The sequence below is a fragment of the Trichoplax adhaerens genome, genomic scaffold (genome assembly GCF_000150275.1).
Source record: "Trichoplax adhaerens TRIADscaffold_7 genomic scaffold, whole genome shotgun sequence".
NCBI classification, from domain to species: domain Eukaryota; kingdom Metazoa; phylum Placozoa; class Uniplacotomia; order Trichoplacea; family Trichoplacidae; genus Trichoplax; species Trichoplax adhaerens.
In genome coordinates, this window is record NW_002060949.1 from 303,335 (window position 1) to 328,051 (window position 24,717).

Here is a 24,717-nt window from a genome sequence, read left to right on the forward strand (position 1 = left end):
ATAAATAGCTGTTTTAGGATTAAACGTAACAATCAGTAGACTGCTGGAATATTTTAAAAGCAAAGATTGTTTAGAAGCTGTAATTGCGTGTAATACTTATTACTGTACCCTTTAATATTTTAGCTTTGATGTATTAGTCGCAATATCTCGACAGGCACTATTTTGTAACACCGAGATAAGCTATGGTATTAAGAGCTGTTACTTATGCGAATATTATTATTAATAAGCTTGTAATACTATGACGCCATAAATATGCGATGTCAAATCTAAAGGCCCAATTTCATTTAGTACATTTGTTATGAGACAGCAATATCTATTCAGCAAATATAAAATTTTGATAATTAAATTGAGTTTATTATCTCAGCGTTATTTAGGAACTCATGTATACGCGTAGGTTATGCAATTAGCACTATGCGTAAATATTCAACTGAATCTTGAAGATTTGTGATCATATACCGATTAACATGAGTGTTGAAATTATCATCTAATCACCCATATTTAAAAGCATTCATATTTTTACGTACTAGATTCCCCATGCCAGCTTAATAAGATGCAATGCTTGCATGGTGGGCAATGTATTCCAGATGATAGCGATATTATTGGCTTCAGATGCAAATGCCCTCATCAATTTTCTGGGCAGTTTTGTGAATTCGGTAATAATATAAAGTAATGTCAGCGGTTAATCTATGTGATAACTATACTTATTTTTCGCTGTTTCTTTCATAAAAAAAAGTTAATGATGTTTTAGCTAATAACGATTTCTGGTATGTTTTAGGCATGGAAAGTTCATTACGCTTACAAGACGGTACTAGTCCATACGATGGCCGATTAGAAATTTTTCATAATCGCCAATGGGGAGGAGTTTGTGATGATAATTTTTCCATGGTGGAAGCAAATGTAGCTTGTAATCAACTTGGTTACGGAAAAGCGTTGTCATATTTCTGTTGTTCAAACGTAATAACGAAATCTCAACGAAGATATCGCCAAATTAATTTTTATGGGGTGTATTGGTTAGATAACGTTAAATGTAGTAGCAAAGTCAAAAAATTATCGGATTGTCATCATGCTGGTTGGGGAATGAATAACTGTGGAGTAACGGAGGCAGTTTCAATACAATGTGAAGGTAACTTTTTCAGAAAGATTTTTGAAAAATACCAATTAAACCCTTAAATTTTTCTTAAGAGAGTGGTCTATTGGTAATGTAAAACCCAGATTTTTTCAACTAGTAATGTACTATATAATGGCAGTTAATACGGCATATGATAAATCTACCATTTAAAATCTAGATCTACTTCTACAACTATAATTCAAATTTTACTAATATTGTTTTATATCCATACAATTACCTAAACTTGCATGTACCGTAATACGCGTACATGACCAAAACGTTTTATGATCTTCTGTTTTAAAGAGCTTACCAATTTATCTGTAATTTCTAATACAGTACTACGAGTATTAGCGCTACTAAGATCCAAAGATTCAGTTCATTAATTAGTGCTACACTTAAGCATACTCTGTTGCCCTTTTAGATTATGAGAAGAATACGATATGAGACTGTGGCCAATCTACTGACAGGACTTATTTTAGGACTATTAAATTAATTCTCCAATTATTAAAGTCTGCTGCATTTTTTCGATACGCTATTAATTACAGTAGTCAAGTTTTTAACAATCTGTTTGGAGCATGAATTTGAAAATATTGGGTGCCAAACCAACGCGATTAATTCTTGGCCGAAAATTAATAATAGAGATATCTGCTAAATATTATTTCATACACTAAAGTTAATACTGAATTAAAACGTAGCTGTCGTCATTGCTTTTGCTAGGATTACCCTACACTTGTAATTCTTTAAACCCTTGCAAGCATGGCAAATGTATTTATGTTGGAGCAATGCCAAATTACAAATGTAATTGTTCCTCTACAAATTACATTGGTTACAACTGTGACACCTGTAAGTATACGCGTGAAAGTTTCCTTCGTAACTATATGTAATTTAATTACAAATCGGATACCTGTGACCAGCAAATTAGACAAGAGGTTACACAATTCATTCTCTTATGATCTATAACTCTATTACTACTAGTTAATTATTGCGCTACCAATTTTTGTCCCGCTGGCGCAACATGTCAAAACGAATTCAATGGCTACACTTGCTTATGTCCAAAAGGATTATACGGAAAAAATTGTTCAATAAGTGCAGTATTTCTTAGCTTTAGCAAATACTAAATCCCGAATAGTATCATATAATTGCCACCTGTGCTTTTAATTATATTAAATCCTCTATGCAATTAAAAATTATCGCATTTTCTTATATAGATGCTAGCGAAGGAGAAATAAAATTGATTAACACAATCTCTAATGCAAGTATGGAGGGTATCGTACAAATTTTTCATAAAGGCGAATGGATGACAATTTGCGATGATTTTGCATTTAACATAGCTACAGCTAGAGTTATCTGCAGACAACTAGGTTTTGTATCAGTAAATTTAACCCAGTGCTGCTCTAGATATGGCCATGTGACATCCACAAAATGGCTTCGTAAGTGATATATCATGTAAAGTTGTAGTATACATATTTAAATGACGGTAATATCTTTATTAATAGGCTACAGTACTGTAACACACATACGAATGCCAATTTTTTCTCGCTCACTTTGTAATAAACAAATATGCCTTACGTAATGTCTATTAATTTTTAACAGGTGATTTAAGTTGTTCTACGAATGAAACTACCATTCATAAATGCCTTCAGAAAAGTACTGTAACAAATTCATGTACCTCTATAGACAACATTGGTATTCGCTGCAGCGGTAATCATTGTCGAACATTTACAGATACCGGAACAGTAATTCATTATCAGATTTTATTAATTGGTTTTGTAATATTTGCAATCATTAATTACGTTACCTGATATTAATGTCGGTATATATATCTTCTTTAAGTATTTTCGTAATCTCCTTTTAAGTCAGATATTTCCGTCAAATTTGATACAGTAATTTATCTACATTATATTTATATTAACTGATTAATATCATGGTTGGATCTTCTTAAAATTATTATTAATTACACTTAATTTTTTAGAAAATCCATGCTCGCCGTCTAGTTGCTTAAATTCAGGTATTTGCATGCCTGATAGTAATGAAATTAGAGGCTATCGGTGTGAATGTAAACCACCCTATTCTGGTATTCGCTGCGAAATAGGTGAATTAAAGAAAAGCAATAATAGTTTCATGAAATATTGAGATTACTGTAAGATAGAGTTCTCCGTTTTACAATACCATTATAATTGTGTTATTTCTACGTTTATAGTAGTTTCTTATATGGAGCGGAGAATCCATATTTGAAAATTAATGTAACTTGTTATCACTGTATTCAATATAGAATTTGAAAATTCATTGCGGCTGGTATCTGGTCCGGATAAATACTCAGGAAGATTACAAATTTATCATAAAAAAGTTTGGGGGGCAATTTGTGACGACAAATTTTCTCTAATAGCTGCTAGTGTTGCCTGCAGACAACTTGGATACGACGGCGCAAGTTCTTTTAAATGTTGTTCGTATATGTATGGTGCTGACGGTTGGCATTTAAACAATTTTGGATTCTATTGGTTAGACGATCTTGATTGCATTGGTAATGAAACTGAACTTGCATCGTGTAATCATGCTAGTTGGGGGCAAACGAATTGTCGCTATAATGAAGCTGTATCTATTAAGTGTTACGGTAGGTGATTAGCAATATGACTTGGTATCTATATTTCAGCTTAGGATAAATTCGATAGCGAATTGATGGCCGAACAATTTTTATATGGAAGGTTTTGACGTTACTAATAATAAAATCCATTAAAAATGATTATACTCTCATATTAAGTATTACAGTACCCAGCTAATCAATTTATGCTACATATTAATCGAATAATGCATATGTAACTTCCTTCATATTTTATAGAACTAGATAAATGCAGCAGCAATCCGTGCATAAATGGCAAATGTATTAAGACGCATACCATCCCTAAGTATAAATGTATTTGCAGTTCTGGCTTTACAGGATATCATTGCGATACAGGTATTATAATATCATTCGCTACGACTAATACCTACATACGTGACTATAAATAGATACTATACTCGTATACTGTATGGCTGTGAAAGATATAACTAATTCGCATGCTATAAGTATAAGATACTAAGTAAAATGTACTGCAATGAAGCCAAATAAGTTTTTCTAAAGCTACAATAGTTATTACAATACAAAATAGTAATGCAGAATTTTAAAGGTTAAGCTTCATTACATTGTAATCCTGTACTGTGCGCATTTTAGGTATTTCATGTCTCAGTCATCCTTGTAATGCAAGTTTTAAATCTTGCGAAGATACACATTATGGTCATGTCTGCATTTGCCGGGATGGCTATTACGGTGAAAACTGTGAAAAGCGTAAGTTCAACAGATACGTAAGTACTAATTGACAATTTAATGTGCGGCATATAGCTATGAGCCACGTTCGTACATTGATTAAAGATAGCAAAAAATGTAATACAATTAGTAAAGGGTCTCATGTATGGTTAACTACTTTCATATAATAAAATTCCCGAATAGATGCAGTAAATGGTGCACTGAGATTAATAAATGATAACAGCACTCAGACGACTAGCGGTATTGTACAGATTTACCAAAATGGAACATGGGGTACTGTTTGCAGTAGATATTCATTTAGTCGATCTGCAGCAAATATTCTTTGCAAACAGCTTGGATATAAAACCGCATTTTCTTATGACTGCTGTTCTAAGTATGCTCATATAACCGGGAAAATTTGGATAGGTAAAGTCAAAATAAATTATAATGTCATTCCATTCATTAGTATGTTCGCAAGCACTGATAGAACGTTTATCATACTATGCTAAATCAGACATGATTAAAACAGTCACCAAAAAATATTAAATTTTAGAAATCCATTCTTACAGGTGAAATAAATTGCTATGGAAATGAAACCAGTATAAACGATTGTCCTCAGCTCAGCTTTAATTCTAAGTCGTGTATGCATCAATCAGACGTTGGTTTGCATTGCAGCGGTATGTAAGATTTGAAAAGTTATGAAACTTTAGCAGCCGTGCCCTTCCTAAATAGTGGGGTGGAGCATATGATTTATACTGATAATTACAAGATGCTACAGTATGAACTAGAATCCGGTCTACGACTGCTATTACAGCAGTTATAATTTGTCTAATGATTGTTAAATATACTACCTGGGTTAGTATGAAGTAATAGATTCTATCAGAAAGACACATTTTAGTTTTATTCATGATAATAGTAGGTGAATAATTATGATTTTCATAGTATAATACTTGTAAAATTTATACCAAAGCATGGCATCATTTATACACGCACGTTTCGTTAAAAATGTAGTTATTGATTTGCTTAAAAAATTAATAACCTGGTTTACTTTAACGCTTTATTGCATATCCCATTCATATGAATTGAATAGAATTTCACGTTTAATTCATTAATGAAATCAACAATTACCTGATATTTCCTATGAATGCTCTTAATGTTACAAATATAGAAAATCCATGTTATTCTTTACCTTGCTTAAATAATGGCACCTGCCTCTATAATCATACAACAGTGGCATATACCTGCCGATGTACTATAAAATTTAAAGGAGAATACTGTCAAATCGGTAGGTTGATACGCTGATTTCTTCTAGGAAAGATATTGGATAACGTAAGTTTGCATATATCAGTAACCCCAGTTTATAAACCCTAAAATAGAACGAGAAGGAGAAGTACGTTTAATTTATCAGAGGGAAAATCGTACAGGTCAATTGGAGATATTTCATAAAAGCAGTTGGCATACAGTCTGTGGCTACCGTTTTAATATGAACGCCGCAAATGTTGCATGTCGGCAACTAGGTTTTCTTAAAGCGGAAAAGATTAACTGTTGTTCGAGAGATACGGAGCACAAAGAGGTATTTTTGAACGAATTTGTATGTCTAGGCGACGAAAAAAGTTTACTCGATTGCAAACAAAGGTATCAGAGAATGTGTACCTACCGAGGAGATATTATCATGTCGCTTACCTGTTCGAACGGCCAATGTCGGGATGGTACTCTGCGTTGTTCTTCCAACGCATCTTGTGTAGACAGTATTGCTACATCTTATTGCACGTGTCCGAATGGCTATTATGGTCGTTATTGTGACCATAGAGCCTATTATGGCGATATTAGGTTAACCTACTCAACTTTTGGTCGTGTAGAAATTTATTCTGGGGGCTCATGGAATTCTATATGCATTCAAGGCTTTTCGTCAGGAAGTGCATTGGTAATCTGTAGGCAATTAGGTTTTAAATCCTATAAAAGTTATCACGTCAGTTATAAAAGCTACGCAGATGCTACAGGTGGAATTTTGATGGACAGCCTAAACTGTACCGGTCATGAGCAAACAATTTTAAAATGCCCGTATAATATCTATACGAAATGCAATCATAATCAAGATGTTGCTGTTGAATGTACAGGTAATCGAGATGGATTTTTTTAAATGGTTTAAATAATGTAATTGCTTTAAAATTACTTGTACTGCCTGAATTTTACAATATAATTTCATAATTATAGACGTTCCCTGCGAATCATCACCATGTTTAAATGGTGGAGTATGTATTTCAGGCAAAGATAATTTTCAAATTAACTGTAATTGCCCTCAGTGGTTTACAGGAAGATTATGTGAGACAGGTAAACCTAAAATAAAACAATATTTATAACGATAGCAAAGGTCGTCAACTTTGGGAAGGAGGTCTTTATTAAAAGTACAGCGCAGTAGGGTGATCGATATTTGCTTTTTACACCTATCAGAAGCTGTGTAGCGATTTAATTTAGGTCATATGCAAATTTTTAAACCAATAATTTTTTTAATTAATTTAATATCTTAATGCATTAGCTCTTGAAAACGCACTTCGATTGGTCCGTGGAAGTAACAACCGCACTGGTCGCCTTGAAATATTTCACAACAAGCGTTGGGGAGCTATTTGCGATGATGGATTTAATGATATAAATGCCCATGTAGCTTGTAAACAACTTGGCTTTGTCTCATTTGAGTGGTATCATTGTTGTTCAGTTTATGGAATAGATGAATTTTTATGGATGGAAAATATAACATGTTATGGAAATGAATCTATGCTCGCAAATTGCTCTCATTCTCCATGGGGTAGTCATGATTGTTCAGGCTATGAGACTATGTCTCTTAAATGTAGATTGAATAGTTGTATTACAGGTGATCTTCGGTGTTCATCCAATGCAACATGCTATCCTCATAATTTGTTTCAGGATGCCTACTGTAGGTGTCCTGATGGTTCATATGGCCGTCAATGTGAGTATCATGGCGTGAATAAGGGAGATTTGAGGCTTGTACCAAATGTATTCTACCCGGGCATGAAATCAATGTCAGGAAGAATTGAAGTCTATGCAAATGGTACTTGGAATACAATATGCGGTAAAGGGTTTACGAAAACTAGCGCAGAGCTTATATGCCACCGATTGGGATATAATGGAGTGAAAAGCTATTACAAAAAGACAAATACAGATGGAAGCTTTGGCAAAGGGTATGGACGTATTATTATGTCGCATTTACAGTGCTTGGGTAATGAAACATCAATTCTGGATTGCCCTTATCACGCTAATGTTAATTGTGATCATTTACACGACGTTAGCATAATATGCTCAGGTAATGTAATGCAAGATCTGGAGCCATGGCTCAATTATGATTTATAACTTTATAGTCTATCGTACAATGTTTTTAATATTGTTATGAATAGCATTATGATCTAGTCTTATGGGATGCATGTTATACTATATTGTATGTTGTGATAGCTATTGTTCAGTTTTTACTATATCTTACTGAAGTAAAAATTTTTACTTCTTAGATGAAATATGTAGAAAACAAGTGACCCCGTGTATGTATGGACGATGTATACAGGGTAAAAATGCAGCTGAATATGAATGCGCATGTCAAAGAGGATATACTGGCCAAAATTGTAGTATTGGTAATATCTGTAAAATCGTATTAATTTTAATTTTATTTGGATAGAATTTTACGCTATACTAAAATTTTATTTTGCTACGTTGAAGAAATAAATGAATGTGCTTCCAATCCATGCGGTCCTTCCATAAATAATCAGAGTATTTGCGTAGCAGGTGTAGATAATTTCTTTTGCCAGTGCGCTGAAGGTTACACTGGATATAATTGTTTATATGGTAATTTATATATATTTTTATAATTGTATCCAAAAAATGGATAGCCACAAAGTCAGTAGTTGTACTACGATTATCAGTTATGATTACTTAATTTTTTCCTATGGGATTATTTACAATGTGAATAGATGATGACAAAATAAAAATACGATTATTTGGAGGTTCTCATTATGGAGAAGGATATGTAAAAATATTTCAACGTGGTCGATGGGAAATCGTTTGCAACGATGGCTGGAAGTTCGCGCATGCAAACGTAGCGTGTCGCCAGCTAGGATTCAAAGCAGCCAAAATGAGTTATGTCCGTGGGAATAGGAATAAGCAGCTTACATTTATAAAGAGCTATGGGAAAGAAATAGGATACTTGAAAGCAAGGTCTTGTTCAGGCAATCAAGTATCGCTCAATCAATGCTTATTTAGTATTTTGAATTCTTCTCAAGAATGCTTTACAGGAGAAGTTGCTGGTATCACCTGCATAGGTTCGCTGTATTCTTGTGAAAACAAGTAGATAATCAATTATGTAATAATAAGGGTAGGATTTATATATGGAATGGCTTACATAACTTTATTCGATACGATAGTGCGGCATTGTATCGTTAATGGTAAACAATAACAATTAATTAAATTTATGGAGTAGCAGTTAATCTATAAATTCTCAAAAAATTAACTAATCTAGTGAATTTGGGAATCGCTCCTTGTTTTTATACGTATCTTAGACGTTACAACTTTTCTAGTGCCAATAGAAGGAGTAGATACTTTTACGCTATATCTATGAGTATGAGTATGTATTTATGCTTATCCTGTAGATAAATCACTGGATCCATCCATGGAAGGATTAGCATCAGTCCATTCGGCGTAAGTTAATTATGAATCTTGCACAAATTTTAAAATTGTGACATGCTATCTGGTAATTGTTTAAATGTCTGTTAAAGTGGACTAATTAAATTCTAAAGCATTGAGGAGAAGTAGTAAAATGTGTGCCATTCAAATCTCACATTCTAGAGCCTCAGCAGATAGCCTTATGTGCCCGAATGATCAAATAGGTTTCTTTGTTTTATCATTTTATAAATAAGCATATAACCATAACAGCAAATCTTTACTTTTATGAATACGATAAGGTCGATCCTGCTCAAGTTCTCCATGTATCAGAAGTAACGGCTCATGTATAGATATCATAACGCCATTTCAGGGTTATATCTGCACCTGTTCAAGTGGGTTTTGGGACGAAAGCCAATGCCAATCAGGTTTATAAATTTTACATCGAATGAATGATTTAATCCTATAGGGGCGGCCCCGACTTGCGAATTACTCAATTTTTTATTTTATAATATATCTTAGCCACATATTTTTATTCATTATTGTAATTTAATTAACATGGAGATAATTTATAATATGATTTATTTCATTGATTAATATTGGCCGTTTCTTTTCTGTTTAGAAACATTTATGTCTGAGGTTTACCTAGAGCCTAATGCTACACGATTCTATCTAAGTGAAAGCATCAGTATAAAGTGCTCGATTGTCGGAAAACCCAAGCCTGACATCGCATGGCTTAAAGACAATGTAGCAATTCATTTAAATGATCACACTAAACGATTTCATATAGTTAGAATGTATCAAGAGTCTAATAAAATATTAATATCGTGGCTAACAATATCCGAGCTAAGACCAACTGATGCGGGAAATTATACTTGCATAGCAAGTTTTCGACATAATAAAACAACAAAATTGAAACAGGGATCTACATATTTACATTATGGTATGTTTTGGGATTCTGTTATCTTTAAATTTACAGTACTGTACATGCCTGATTGTTTATTATGGTTAATATTGTTCTAGTTCCTCATTCTGCTTTTTACTAGGACTTTAGTGTAATAATAACAACAACTTATGATTTTTATACTGGTTTTAAGGATTGCATTTTAATATGATTACTTTAATCCTTCCCAGAAGATATTATGGATGATGAGAAAGACTGCTTTCGGTATTCCGTATGTGACAGAAATGCAATATGCAGAAGGATCGATTCTAAATTTCTTTGTCAGTGCAATGAAGGGTATACAGGAAATGGTCACGTTTGCCAAGGTCTGAATTAAAATGTTTTCCTAATTTGATAGATAATTTAATTTTTATTAATTCTGAATCCATATCGGATGAAACTAAGTGTATTTATCAATTACTTAGTGATGCAACATATAGCAACAATTATAGCTCTCAATAATTTTAAGCAATCTATTAATCCTTTTTCAGATATTGATGAATGCCAATCAGTTATTACACCTTGTGGCAATTTATCGACGTGCATTAATGTTCAAGGGTCATATCGCTGCAAATGCAAGATTTTAGTAAATATAAGCTCTACTATATTAGATGGGACAGAAAGGAAGTCAGATCAAGATTGTTCTGGTAATGCGAGACTTTTTAAATTAATTTAGTATTTGGAGTACAATTCATTCCTTAGACGACGGAGACACGAGTGCAAATTTAGTGATAAGACTAGCTAAATGCAAAACATTCGTTGAAAATATAAAATAAGCTGCGTATCAATGTAACTGAGTTTAGAAGAATTAGATTTCAGCATTAACTAATCCTCGATAAATATATTTTACATTTTAATAAGATTGTATTTAAAAGTCAAGTAAACGCTCACATTTGAAATTTAATTAAAGTATAGCTTTAGAAGATAATTCCCTAAAGCAATTACTAGTAATGGCACTGTTGCTTTAGGACTCTAAAGGGATTTAAAATTGCTAGTTCGATGAAAAATAAGTTTACTGAACACTATTTAGATAGCTGCAATAAAATTAGATAGCATAACACTGTTAGTACAATGGTGTACTTGACATTTATGGTTGGCCGTAATAAATGTATTAATGTATTTACTTACAGTTAAATTATATACCGCGACCGTTATCTTATCGGGAAGCTTTAACAATGAACTCTATAATAAAACGAGTACTGAATTTAAAAGTCTTGCTGCACTAATACGGACACAGGTAATAAATAGTGATTTTAAATGACAGTAAACAAATTATATATCTATGTAATGAGTCATGGAAATAAACAAACTGGAGATTTTGATCTTTACTTAGACGGGTATTTCCTAAAAGTAGTAAATAGCTATGATGTATTATCATTTTTTTGTATAGATTCTTAAAATTTATCGTGATACCGTATTTAATGGCACAATTTTGGATATTCTAATAAACCGCATCAGGTAAGTAAGTGTGCATTTAATTTAATTTAATCTTGTAGCTACTGTAGATTATGGCTAATGAAAATCTGAATATATCTTGTTATTCCGTTTATTTCATGTTTGCTTAGACCTGGAAGCATTAAAGTAGAACTGACTATAGTTACTCGAAGTAATGCGTCAATTTCTGTAACAAAGTTATTAAACACTTTAAGGAAACTACCAAACTTGGGGAGCTATGCAGTCATTGGTGTAATTACACCAGGTATTATGAAATATTATAGTTTATGTTTTTTTAACGTAAAAATAATGGTAGGTAATACTCGTGTAAAAATACGAAACTTGCTAATACATTGATATGGTAGGTTTAAGCGATCAATATTTAGGCAAAACTTGCAGTTTAATAGGGAATTTTATACTATAAAATTGCAAGTCTAATGAATATACTATCAGCTATATAATGATCGCTTACGGTGAAGTTGTTTATTATTTGTGGAAGTAACTTTATGAAATGTTCTAGTAAGTTCCACATATTCTAAAAGTGTTAAGACAGTAATGACTACTTTAAACGAATAGCTAAATTTTAATACGAGAATAAATGTGATATTAATTGACCTCTAGTAATCAGTAAAGTTCTGAAATCGTAACTAAATAGCATACATCATATATGAAAGTAACCATCAAAGTAATATATAGAATATGTGCCAATATGATTTATATAGAAATAAAGTTTATTGAAATAGTCTCGATTTGATTATAGTAAAATAGTATTCAATTAAAGAGCTTTTCTTAAGTGAAGACCATGTTACCTATTTTAGGGGATGACACAACAATCTTAGGGTGGATTGTAGGACCTATCGTGCTATTTTGTATTACATTTTTAGGGATTTATTTATACAAGAAAAAAGGAAGGTATTTAAGACTTTGCATTACTATTGGGATAAGTGTTGTTCATATTTAAAATAGATTCAGGTTACAGATCGTTTCCTATGATCACAGTTTTACGTTAAATCGAGTCATCTATTTTATTTGAAGATATCAAGGAGTAAATTATTTCGATTTTTGAAACAAATGCACAATTGTAAAGTTTGATTATCGCATGGTCGCATCTGCGCAACATTGCGACCGCTTACTTTCTAGCGAAATTATTCACATATGAACAACTTTCTCACTACTAGATCCTTGCGTCATGCGGTGAATGAAAATGATAAAATGCAAATCTTAAATGATGAAAATAACGATACCCTTATCATGCAAGAATTTGGTAGGCAAAGCAATTTAAGCTCTAATTATTGATTCTAACTATACAACGGGTTAGCTTTTACAGCTTGCTGAAGTTGGTTGTAAAATGTATGCTCTGAATACTTTAGGTCACTCAGGCTGAAAAATTTGAGAAATAAGAGAATTTTGAAAGTTATCAAGTTGGCTTGATCTTGAAAATATATCTAGCGTAACATACGCGTATATCAAGTAGATTATTAAGTGAGGGTCGTTATATTACTATTAACTGTTAATAATTATTTTCAATACAATTGACTAGGTATCTTAAAAATCCTCAATGTCATTACGATTGAAATTATTGGCTCTATTTCTACTCACTTAATTGCCAAATACAAGTACACTGTTTTTACACATTGCAGTTCGTTAAATGTTTCCTTTGCGATGATTTTATGCAGTACGAATTTCTTAAGTAATCTATTAAATGTATTTCAGTAATTCTGAAGGGCTATCAAACAATGAATTGTTTATATATGCAGTATTTAGTATCGTACATTTTCGGATAGCTTTATTTACATTAAGATGGTGATACACAAAGACAAATTCTGTTGTATTAATGAATCCTTTTACACATCTCCTACATAGTAATTTTAATGGCTGACAAAAACAAAATATTATTTTTTGTAGGTTTTAAGGGTTCAACTATAATAATTAATAGATTACATTTACAGAATCAGCACTCCATCGTAAAGTACCATGTCTTTTAAAACCGTTTTCAAGTTACGTAGATTTTTAGCCCTATTTGCATCGCTAGCGCAACTTGATGAGGTATAAAAAAAAGTTCTTTCATGCTCCTTTAGCAATTGCTTATCTGTCACTTCCACGAGGCTTCCTATTATAGGTGTAACTTTTACTTTTGCGATATGTGTCAAAGGCGTCATTAAGGGAAACACCAACACCCTAAAATAAAACCAATTCTAATGTTTAGTAATGGAAGAGTATATTGATGCTAATAACTTGAATTTTATATAAATCACCTTGTACTGATCAACTTTGTCTCTGACTTCGCCTTCTTTAATTGGTTCATGAATACCTTGTTCCTTTGCTCCCAGTCCAGAACCGCCCCATCCTGAGCCATATCATAATTATATGGCATATTTTATCCACTTTTAGTAGTTATTTAGTCAATTAGCATAAAATTTTAAAACTGACCCATTTTTCGTAATAGTTGATGACCAACATTATCTTCGTTTATAAAATCTTCTCGCCTTGTAGATTGAAAAGGGACAAATGGTGGCGTAATACTTCTTCTTTCTCGATCGCGAGGAGATCGCTTTGGAGAGTATGATCGCGATCTAATTTATGTATGTATTGAACATAATTAAATTAAGTAATCGTAACTGTAGCAACCCAGTAAATTGCAATTAACGCTATTTACGCACCTTGATCGGCGAGGAGAGGAAGAACGCGAACGTGATCTTCGCCTAATATAGATATTAACAACTTCGTGATTAAATCTTGTAACTATTCATAAGTAGAACAGATTAGAACTACTTGCCTGTCCGATCTTGGCGATCTAGATTCTGATCTAGAGTGGCGCCTAAATACGGTGATACATTTTTATTAGTTTTGTTATCTGCAACAAAGTAGGCGTATATCGTACTCCCGAGTATCAGTTTATGTAGACTTTTTACCGGCGTCTACGTCTTCTTGGAGATCTCGATCTTGATCTAGATCGCGATCTTGAATAAGACCTGAAAAGATGTATTTCAAACTTTAGCTAATAAAATTACATGAGTAAATTCTTTATTGGGTATCACCTTCTTTTATCTCTTGTGAGTTTACTTCTTTTTGGTAAAGTTTTCGTAAAGGCTAAAACAGCTTCAATATTCCATCCTTCACTGATAGGGGGATAACAATGAAGATGTAGATCAACTGTCGAAAAGTTATACTATTACGCTAAAGTTACCTGTCTAAGTTGCCTTCTTTTGTTTCGAAACTGTAAAAGGTATCTAAAGCTTGCAATAATTCTTCATCAGGGGGTTGTGGAAGAGGTAGCTTAACCTCACCTGGTTCTAGAGATTTATATTCAGTGCTACAGGTCTAAGATATGAAACAGTAGATAAATATTTTGTATGCTTAATGAAAACACCGTAGCGAACAGAAAATTAATTACTGTACAGGCAAAAAGTTTTATTTTTATTTTACCTTGGTTAGAGGGACAATTAAGCCAGCGGGTAGGTCATAATATTTAGCTTGCATTTGGTTCGCGTCCGGAGTTGTTACAGACATCCCTAACGGCGGTGGTGGTATCTGACCGGAAGAAGGTGGCATTGATGAGCTAGGGTTGTGTGCTATAAAATTGGGTGGGGGCTGAAGATGAGACATTGGTCGGTTAAGCGAAACATTAGGCGGATTTGCCAAAGATTGAGGAAAAGTTGCATGGCTAGGAAACTGTATGCATATAAAAACTTTTGTAAGGTTTTTGATTCTTACATACGTACTGAGACATGTCTAAGACGGTAATTACCTGATTCCCTACTGCGTTTGGCTGTTGGCTGGGAATTAAGGGCGGTACCATATTGGGAACGCTGTAGCCTTATAAGTGAAAGAAGATACATTCAGATCTTACTCACCACCTTCCTAATAACAATACGCGTATGTACCTGCGGAATCAACATGCTGCATTTTAGGTGTCCCCTAAACATTAAAATTTGGATTTCAGGAGAATAGGCGAGAGAATAATATATGTATGAGTACAAGGCGCTTACTTGTTGGTAAGCACTGTTGTGGCGTACTTGCTGCAAAAAATAAAGAATTCATAATCACATTAATCGCGAATGATTTCCACTGTGATCCTATTGATGTTTCCTGAACTTTTAAAAGCTACGGTATCGAATATTGTGTTATTGTACATAATTAGAAAACCTACGTCGAAAAGTTGCGGGCTGAAATATTTATTAGATTCCCATAATCCTAGGACCTAAAAATAATGGTTGAAAATACTGAGGTATTCCGTATGCCCACGTGGTTTCGACGGCAACTGGCTTTTACCTTATCGAGTTTTTGCTTATGATCAGCAGATTCGCATGATTTGAAAGCAGCGTCGAATATCGGAGGAATTACATGTTCTAATGCCTATTATAGACGGTAATAAATATAAATATTATTACAATTAATAAATGGTCATAATTCTTTAACATCTATAATATTTAAATACATTGGACGACGGACCCGTAATAAGTCATTTGCGTTTTTCCGGATGCTGCCAGTGAAATTATAAATATAGCAGGCCAACGAAGCATTTATTTAAAATAATTTAAAATGAAGCTTAGATAAAATAATTAAGTGAATGTTCAGAGTCACCTACCAGTGATGAAGACAATCGTTTATAAGATAAATCAGATTCAGTCTATATATGAACGGTACTCCGGAAGCAACAGCTCTGAAATAATTTGGAATGTAATTTCATCAATAGTTTCAATTATAAAGTAAATTAATCGTGACATAACACTTAACCTATTGAATATTAGATGAGCTATTTGTTGGCAATCCTCAATGGTCATCGTATGATCAAATATCCAATTCTTTCCGTTAGATACCGAATCTTTAGAACATGTTTCTATCACAGGTTTGAGAATGTCATTAAATTCATTAGCATCGATTCCCATGCGATGCATAGGAGGAGCTACTTGCATCAACATTCCTGGAGGCTGCTGCACTGGTGGAAATGAGACTGACTGATGTGATGGGGCATGTGGTATAGGGTTTTGCTGACGCCAAGGAGCTGTTTGGATTGATGGATGAACATTTGACTGCAACGGCGGAGGAACGTTATGCCTTACAACAGGCGGCATTTGCTGAAGAGATTGTGCTTTCATATCTGTAGTCAAGAAACTACACTTTAGAATCTACTTAATAGTGATACATTGGTGATTACATTATCTAAAGAAATGATTGCTAGTGTACATTGAGGTAGCATATTTACTTACTTGCTCTTTCTTCTGCTACACATCGGTTATAAAAGTCATGTTGTGGTCCACCAAATAAGAATGAGAATTTCGGGTTGCCTCTTTGCTTGTTTTTCGTCATTTCTTCAAACTCAGGGCCATTTCTAGCTACAAAGTTAGCTAGTTTTATTATGATGTTCCGCTGTTCAGGGTCGATAGACTCTGTAAAATTAATGATCATATTTCATTTTGATGACCGTTTTTATCTATTGATCTACTTAATAATCATCTCAGGTGAGGGAAGAGTAAATAGTTTTGCTGGTGTAACGATTGTGCTGAAATTATCATTAGGTAATTTAAGCATTCAATGCTTGTACGTCGAATGCACACTTGTACAGTATGATTGAAGCGAGTAGCTTCTGTCACATAGCAATGCTTAGCAGTTCCACAAACTATCGTGAACCAGCGCTTAGAAATACCTATACTTGGAATACTTAGGAATGGAACTGTTCCGATTTCTTCGCAAAATAACGAGCTTTTCGTTACTATTGTAGAACCTTATCCGGTTATATTTTTAGATTATCATACTCGCTATTATGGTATACTGTAGTTATTAGGGAAGTATCTGGATTGTGCTGCAATTATTGTGATGTTATAATACAAGTTAACAATAAATTAATTTGATTGGCAATGGGTTAAACCACGCCACCGTTAACATTACTGTTGCTAGATACTTCACTCCAGGTGAAACGATTTATTAACACAAGTTTAGCTTAGCATGCGTTCCATCGCCATAGAAGCTTGTATATGCAACGACTATTTATTTAGACGGAATACAGATTTAGCGAGTTTATTACAAAATGTAGGATTTTAATCAATATTTTAACAAATGGATAGTTATGTCCTTGGCTGTAATATTAACCGCGCTTAATAGCTTATACACAGTATGATGAAGAAGATATAGAAGAAAGTGATCGTAGAGGGTTGTATGTACAGTATACGCATATACTGTATATACTCTCGAGTCAATCTAGTGGATTCGAGTGGTGGTGCGAAGCATATTATACTGTGCTGTAAATGTACTGTAAACCATGCAGTACTACATATTCGTGTGCTGCAAATGTACCATAAAGTGAAATCACATTGGGGGTAAACAGATATAATCAGCCTGGGTTGAAGCGTGGGATTAGGGTGAGAAGAAAATTAAATAAAAATTTTTAACGATACTTCCTTTACGAGGTATTACGGTGTAATTCTTGTGCTATCAAATTGAATTAATCAAAGCTTTCTTACTTTCAGCCATTGCGGACGACATTCTCGGCATTTAGACGTACTGTACGCTGTGTTGCACACCAATAACAGCGTAGCTTGTAGAATTGTCCGGCGCTTGAGACGGTTGTTACTATACACTTGTACAGTACAGTAAAAAAAGCACTTTGTAAGGTACAGTACTGTACAGTACTGTACAGTACAGTACAGTATGAGGGAACTAGTGGGGCCTACTGTACAGTACTGTACAGTATGTACTGTACAGTATTTTTATTAGACTACAGTACTGTACTGTACTGTACACTGTATAGTACTGTAGTGTACAGTACAGTACTTAACCTTTAAGAGAGAATTTTCTGGAGATCTGTCCATGATTATGGATCTACAGTAGTACTGTACAGTGTACTGTACTGTATACTGTACATTGTACTGTACATTGTACTGTACATTGTACAGTACAATACAGTACAAGGTATCATCCTTGCTTGTTTCCACATCAACAATGTAGAGAGATTGTGATATTTCTCCTTTTTCATTGTCGCCGATGATTATAATCTAATCTATTATACAGTACAGTATATTCTATTTCTTGTTTGTGCGTGACATGTACTTTTCAATTAGTAAAAAGTACATATGTTAAACAGAGTACTGCATGACTGTACGCAAGAAGTCCTCCATGACTGAAGGCGCTGTATGAAGCCCCTGTCTGAGGCTCTGAGCCATAACAGATATTTTTTTTTGGCTATATGGTTCTGAGCACTGAGTAGATCTGACTTGGAGCAACGAAATAACGTGCTCTTACTATGTACACGTATACGTATTGGTACAATACAGTACATACTGTTTTATGCCTCTCATTGAAATTTTATGAGAAAATTGCTGTTTTCGTAATTCATTGCCTGGAGCTGTAAAGGCCAAGGGTATTTATTTGTATTACCCGCGTAGTGTAAACTAAAAGGACTGAAAGGACTCTTTCTCAGTTTACAGTACAGTAAAGTATTTGCAATGCATTTGCACCACGTTAAATTTCCTGTTGTACATTACAGTACAGTACAATATATATTTTCAGTAATGACAACATATGCAACAGGAAGTGTCAGAATAGAGCCTCAACACTGAATGAATAGGCGTACTAAAGAATATTACTAATTTACAGTATGAAGCGCAGCTGTTGTAACAGTTGTACTGGCTGTTACTTCTTTAGGGATTGTTCTTTACTTCACTCACACGACATAACATAAAGCTGTGCGACGTTTTACCGTATTTGATTTTATCATAATTTATGATTACTAGTCGATCCCTAGTACGTAGTTGTAACTTTTACTTTTTACATGTTATTAAGGTCAATGCATAATTTTACTTGATACAGTACTGTATAAATTTGATGACTTCCTTTGTTTGACGTAGATCAATTTTTGTCGACTTTGCGAATATAAAGGTCTAGTACAATCACCCGTCGTGTTGCTGACGTATTACTATGCGTACTAGACTGTACTGTACAGTACAGTATACAATATACTGATATGCAAAAATGACACGTGTGTATTAGTCTCCGACATTTGGTAATTATATTGTACAGTATTGTATTATATTATAATATAATATAATATTTAATATTTTACTACCTATTTATTATACATAACATATATACTGTAGTGTGTGGTAACTGTACTGTACAGTATTAATGAGTGAGTGAACAAACACAAATTCAGTTCGAAAGCCTCAGCAGTCAACCCTCAGGCTTTCAGCCATAGGGTGAAATGGCTTTGCGTATTAGCCTCTATACCTTCATTTGTGCACTGAAAGATATTAAAGAGAATCTTTTGTCCTTTATTTCATCAAGGATGAAGCAGTCGTCCGCCCTTACGGCAGGCATGTGGCACTTTTGTCAGGCTTCCTGATATGTCGCGTTTGTCACGTTGTCACAAACTACAGTGTACGGTGCAGTATGTATGAACAGTACAGTACGTCCGGTTCCAAATTGATCAGCCCGATTTTGCGTACTGTACCGTACAGTACAGTACAGTACTTGCTAGTTTTACTACAGTACTAGCTACAGTACATGTACTGTAGCACATTACATTTTATAGTACCGTTCAGTACTGTACAGGCTGTACACTGAAGGGACTCCTCTTATTACTGTAGATTTGTGAATTGTGTGTTAAATTTGCAAGTCCTTAATTAAAGTACTGTTAGTCTGTTACTGATTCATAAATAAATAACAAAATATCGCATTTTTCATTTACATTTTGTAACCGTAGAGTATACCGTACTCTGGAACACTAGTAATAATTCTGCTTAACAATACTGTTCCGATGTTGATGGGAGGCTCTTTTTAAAGAACGGTTATATCGGATACGTCGACATATTCATCCGAACTTGCAAAGCTACTAGGTAAATTTGTATTTGTTAATAATTATAACTAATAATTAATTATAATGCACTAAAGGCTTGCTATGCTGATTTGATTTGATGTTACTTTCTGTAAGTTCACTGCTGCCTGCTGATCTACAGCAGGTACAGCATTGCAATTTACTTGCTTACAATTGCATATTGTCTCATGCCGTAGATTGGAATGGGCTATGGTAGATCACCGCTATTAATTAATCTTGATATGATATGATTAAAATTATTAAAATTACAACTACAATTACAGTAACGTACTTTAGATGTTATTATATATGTGTATGTGATAAAATGCGATCACGAAGATTCCAAAGTTCTAATTTTCTACAACTTTGGAATTTTCGTGATCGGATTTCATCACAGCGTAGTACATACAGTATTAAAAGAATACAATCAATAGAGCATCTCGGTTTCACCTTTGCTGATACAAGTAAAATTACACTGTGCGCAGACAGTCGAACACTGAAATCTGATAAGAAACCCTGGAACCATTTAGCTGCCGTACATTTATGTACTTTTCGAGGATTGATGATATAATGTAAAAAGAAAATATACTTAAAGGGGTGTATACAGAACCTGAGTATGCAGTTAGTATTTTTCGTGCTTGTACTGTACTAACATTTTCATATTGATCTAAAATTTCATATTAAATCCAATCCTGCATTGCATTCAACTCAACCTGACCTAACTTTGATTCTGACCTATCTGTAGTAAATTTGGAGTAAAAAAGTTTTGTGCATATATATATGTACGCGTATGTTAAGTCAAGTTTACTGAGCTGATTATTTCATAAAGTAAACCAGGTCAGCTTGGTCATTTTATAAAATGACCATTAACTTGATTACTTTATGAAGTAACTAAGAAGGTTTGTAAAATTACCTTTGAAATGTTATGTCTTAAATTAACGATTAACTTCGTAGTAACTTATTATAAAAATTGCCATGGTTCAAGGCGACCTGGTTTACTCTATAAAATAAGCAATGATTTGATGGCTTTATAAACGAGATCATTACTTTGTAAAATGATAGGCTCGGTAAACTTGACCTAGCGTATTAACTGCAATACAATACTGCGCTTTAACAGTTTTTGTTTTACGCAGGGCAATGTACAGTATTTGATTTTACTTTATAATACCAGTACAGTACTCATTTAATTGATTTGCGATCAGCCAGTCGCTTCTTTTGAATTTACTAACAGTAAGACACTAAGACTGTATGTAATTGTTTATTAAAAATATTTAAAATACCGCATATAAATGCTGTTGTCTTGTCATGTTGCATTCTAGTGATATACAGTATAACAACTGACATACTGTACTGTACAGTATGCGGTGTAGTAAGGTGCCATTTTTGCGCTTCAGTTTCAATGTTTGGCCTAAAATAAGCGGCTTGAGCAGTGATATGCGTAACAGCAATACCAAATTACCGCAGATACTGTATATATTTCTAGCTCATATTACAGTACTGCATATACACACAAATGTGTATTTATTAATTTCTGATAATCCTGTGAATTACGCGTAACTTATTTATCATGTATGCTGTCAGTGTCAAGGAGCGCTGTTTCAAGAATTACTAGATGCACGGTACCAGTGTTGTACAGTGTACACTAAGTGACTAAGTGGAGCATTAAGCTTTTTAATATGGTATCGATTCAGGGTAATACAAATTTTACTTTTTGTGAGCATGTGATACTAAGCAATAGTGACATCTATTGCATTAATCTTGCGATATTTATAAGATAAACTCCATGTCACTTAATAATATGGATTTTATTTTAAGTGTTAAGAACCTGCTATGACAGTCAGATGCTGCTTATAGAGTTAGTTGCATATTCAAATAATATTATTTTATTATTGAAGTATTTTAAAAATTTCGCCAAAGTTGTGGAAGGGCTTTGAATAGAAACTTACTATCAGTAAATTTTACTGTAATTAATCTCATTTAGTTACCGAATCACGTAATCGTCCTTTCGTGTCGCCAATGTATCCAAAGGGCAACACTTGATATTCTATTTGCCTAGTGAGACGATAAAAATCATATTCCTTACGGTGATCTTATCTTAGCATGTGTTTACAGCTTCAGGAATGTACTATAGGATGATTTTTGATGGGAACATAATACGATTCTGTCATAGCGTAAGTAAAACGTCTTGCTTGGGTGATGCATCTTTTACAAATTAAACTTAAAGGTAGATACTCGTATTTATCAGTCAATAATTCTGGTAAATTTTTGATATCATACATGTATTTTCTGCACTGCAGCACTCTGAGTGATCTATAAAACGACAAGTGGTAAGCTTCATGAATGCAAAAGTGCTGACATTACAGTACAAAAATTAAACTGTTGTATGTACTCAATTATTGCTAGAATGAATTTAATTATGTTTATTCATCGATTAATACGTAACTTTTCGTACAGGTAATTTCTTAACTTATTTAAGGTAAAATTTTCTGTCATTATTAACTAGATTGCAACAGAACGTCGCATACATTTTCCATCGGTGGACGGAATGAATTATTTTGCATGACGTTGAAATCTATGTTGTGCAGTTCTATGTATACAAACTGTATGGCACGGTATGCGATGTTTCTACAGTGGATGGGCAATTGATCAGGTGCAACGTAAGCAGCGTGATAATGAAAAAGATCTTACAAGTTTTGTTGACAGTTACTTCCTTTTGTGGCCTAATTATTACCCTATATTTATCAAGAAATTTTATGCCTTTGTTGTCAGCACTCAAGATACAATCGACATATTTTAATGATAGCTTCGATGATTTGCCTAAACCACTTATTGTAAATTTCTCGGACAGCTTTATGATTCAAAAACAATCACCTGGCTGCTTACAGAAATTTGACCCTTATATCGGATACTACTCTAGATTTGGAACAAATAATTATTATGGTTCGGTTTTTAAGAATAAGCCACGCTGTGATAAGATTATTGGTAACGATAATCATAATATCAAACATGTCACTGATAAATTGAAAAACTCTGGAAAGCGAAGTACAATTTCAGATCAAAGACTCGCTGATTTTTCTAGCAATTGTTCTAACTTTACGCCCTATTTTCCTGTACTTCCATTTTCTAAAGCAGAACTAGAGTATCCAATTGCTTACATTTTAACTGCACACCGCGATGCTGAACAAGTATTAAGATTACTACAAGCTATTTACGTTCCGCAGAATATTTATTGTATTCATGCAGATAGTAAATCTTCCCTAGCCTTTCATAACGTATTACGCAACTTTGCTAAATGCTTTGATAACGTTTTTCTTACGAAATCTATTTCTGTAGTGTATGCTTCATATAGCAGACTAGAAGCGGATTTATTGTGCATGAACGATTTACTGCATTCAAAGAAGCCATGGAAATACGTTATCAATTTGTGTGGTCAAGATTTTCCTCTAAAGACAAATCGAGAAATAGTAACGTATTTAAAATCGCTGCATGGTAAGAATGATGTCGAGACTTATCTTGCTCCTCATTTAAAATGGCGTTGGCAGAAGGTATATAAAACGATAAACGATCAACTAATCAATACAGCTAAAGATAAAGAAAGCCTAACGGGAATCGAATTATTTAAAGGTAGTGCTTACTATGCTTTAACGTATGAATTCTGTCGCTTCGTGTTTACCAATCCGGACGCTATTAGATTGCGTAATTGGCTTAAAACCACTTACAGCCCAGATGAAAATTTTTGGGCAACTCTTCAGCGTCATCGGGATGCACCTGGACGTTACGATAATACTCAGAGAAATAAAAGATATAATATGAAAATAAAGTTAGCACGCTGGGGCGGAGAATCATGCAAGGGTTTCTTTCTCAGAGGAGTTTGCGTATTTGGCACGGGTGATTTACCATCTTTGGTTAAAGAAGAGTATATGTTTGCTAATAAATTTATATTGACGTACGATCATATTACTGTTGATTGTCTCACTTCTTATCGATATAGTAAAATGGTGATGGACTACGGTAATTATTCATTTTGCGCAACGTGAATTAGTACATACCTATTAAAGTAAAGCGTAAACTTTAGAATATGATCATTGCATTATTGCATATTTGATAAATCAAATTCTATTCGTTAAAAATATTGGTAGTTATCGTACTTTTTTAGCTGAGAGTTTAGACCGAATGGTGAACAGGCGTATGTCAGGGACAAAGCTATGATTTACGAAATTTAATTTATATCATATTATTCATTCTATGATTTCTTCGAAATCCCATAGCATTACAGTATGTAAGTGAAACAGATATCATATTTTATTATGATTACATGAATAAATATAATGTGAAATGCCTTCTATAGCATTGTATACGTATTTTCAAGTTAAACACCACCGTTAATTGAATTTGGAATGTACTTCAACTTTAAAGATTATTTTAAGTTTCACAGCTTTTCGATATTTTTAGGCGCTTTCTATATTGTTAGAATGCAGTGTATC

General features: G+C 33.6%; 3 protein-coding genes across 3 annotated transcripts; 2 read left to right on the forward strand and 1 right to left on the reverse strand.

Annotated features, from left to right (window-relative positions):
* Positions 1-774: 774 nt before the first annotated feature.
* TRIADDRAFT_681 (uncharacterized protein) lies at positions 775-7,235 on the forward strand (the record flags this gene model as incomplete). The annotated part of the gene is made up of 7 exons (XM_002113872.1): positions 775-1,123; positions 3,381-3,719; positions 4,599-4,814; positions 4,958-5,065; positions 5,771-6,088; positions 6,200-6,505; positions 6,925-7,235. Coding segments are annotated over 7 exons (1,947 nt in total), but the record flags the coding sequence as incomplete, so codon positions are not given.
* A 6,083-nt stretch (positions 7,236-13,318) lies between these two features.
* TRIADDRAFT_64054 (uncharacterized protein) lies at positions 13,319-16,734 on the reverse strand (the record flags this gene model as incomplete). Its single annotated transcript, XM_002114192.1, has 15 exons — positions 13,319-13,602; positions 13,680-13,771; positions 13,855-13,997; positions 14,085-14,126; positions 14,197-14,242; positions 14,337-14,396; positions 14,488-14,543; positions 14,612-14,745; positions 14,851-15,015; positions 15,173-15,240; positions 15,309-15,342; positions 15,414-15,443; positions 15,697-15,780; positions 16,245-16,525; positions 16,635-16,734. The coding sequence occupies 15 exons, from the start codon at positions 16,732-16,734 to the stop codon at positions 13,510-13,512; spliced, it is 1,428 nt and encodes a 475-aa protein (XP_002114228.1). The 3' UTR covers positions 13,319-13,509.
* Positions 16,735-22,905: 6,171 nt separating this feature from the next.
* TRIADDRAFT_57812 (uncharacterized protein) lies at positions 22,906-24,442 on the forward strand (the record flags this gene model as incomplete). Its single annotated transcript, XM_002113873.1, has 2 exons — positions 22,906-24,244; positions 24,390-24,442. 2 exons carry the CDS (start codon positions 22,906-22,908, stop codon positions 24,440-24,442), a joined length of 1,392 nt encoding a protein of 463 aa, XP_002113909.1.
* Between the last annotated feature and the right edge of the window lie 275 nt (positions 24,443-24,717).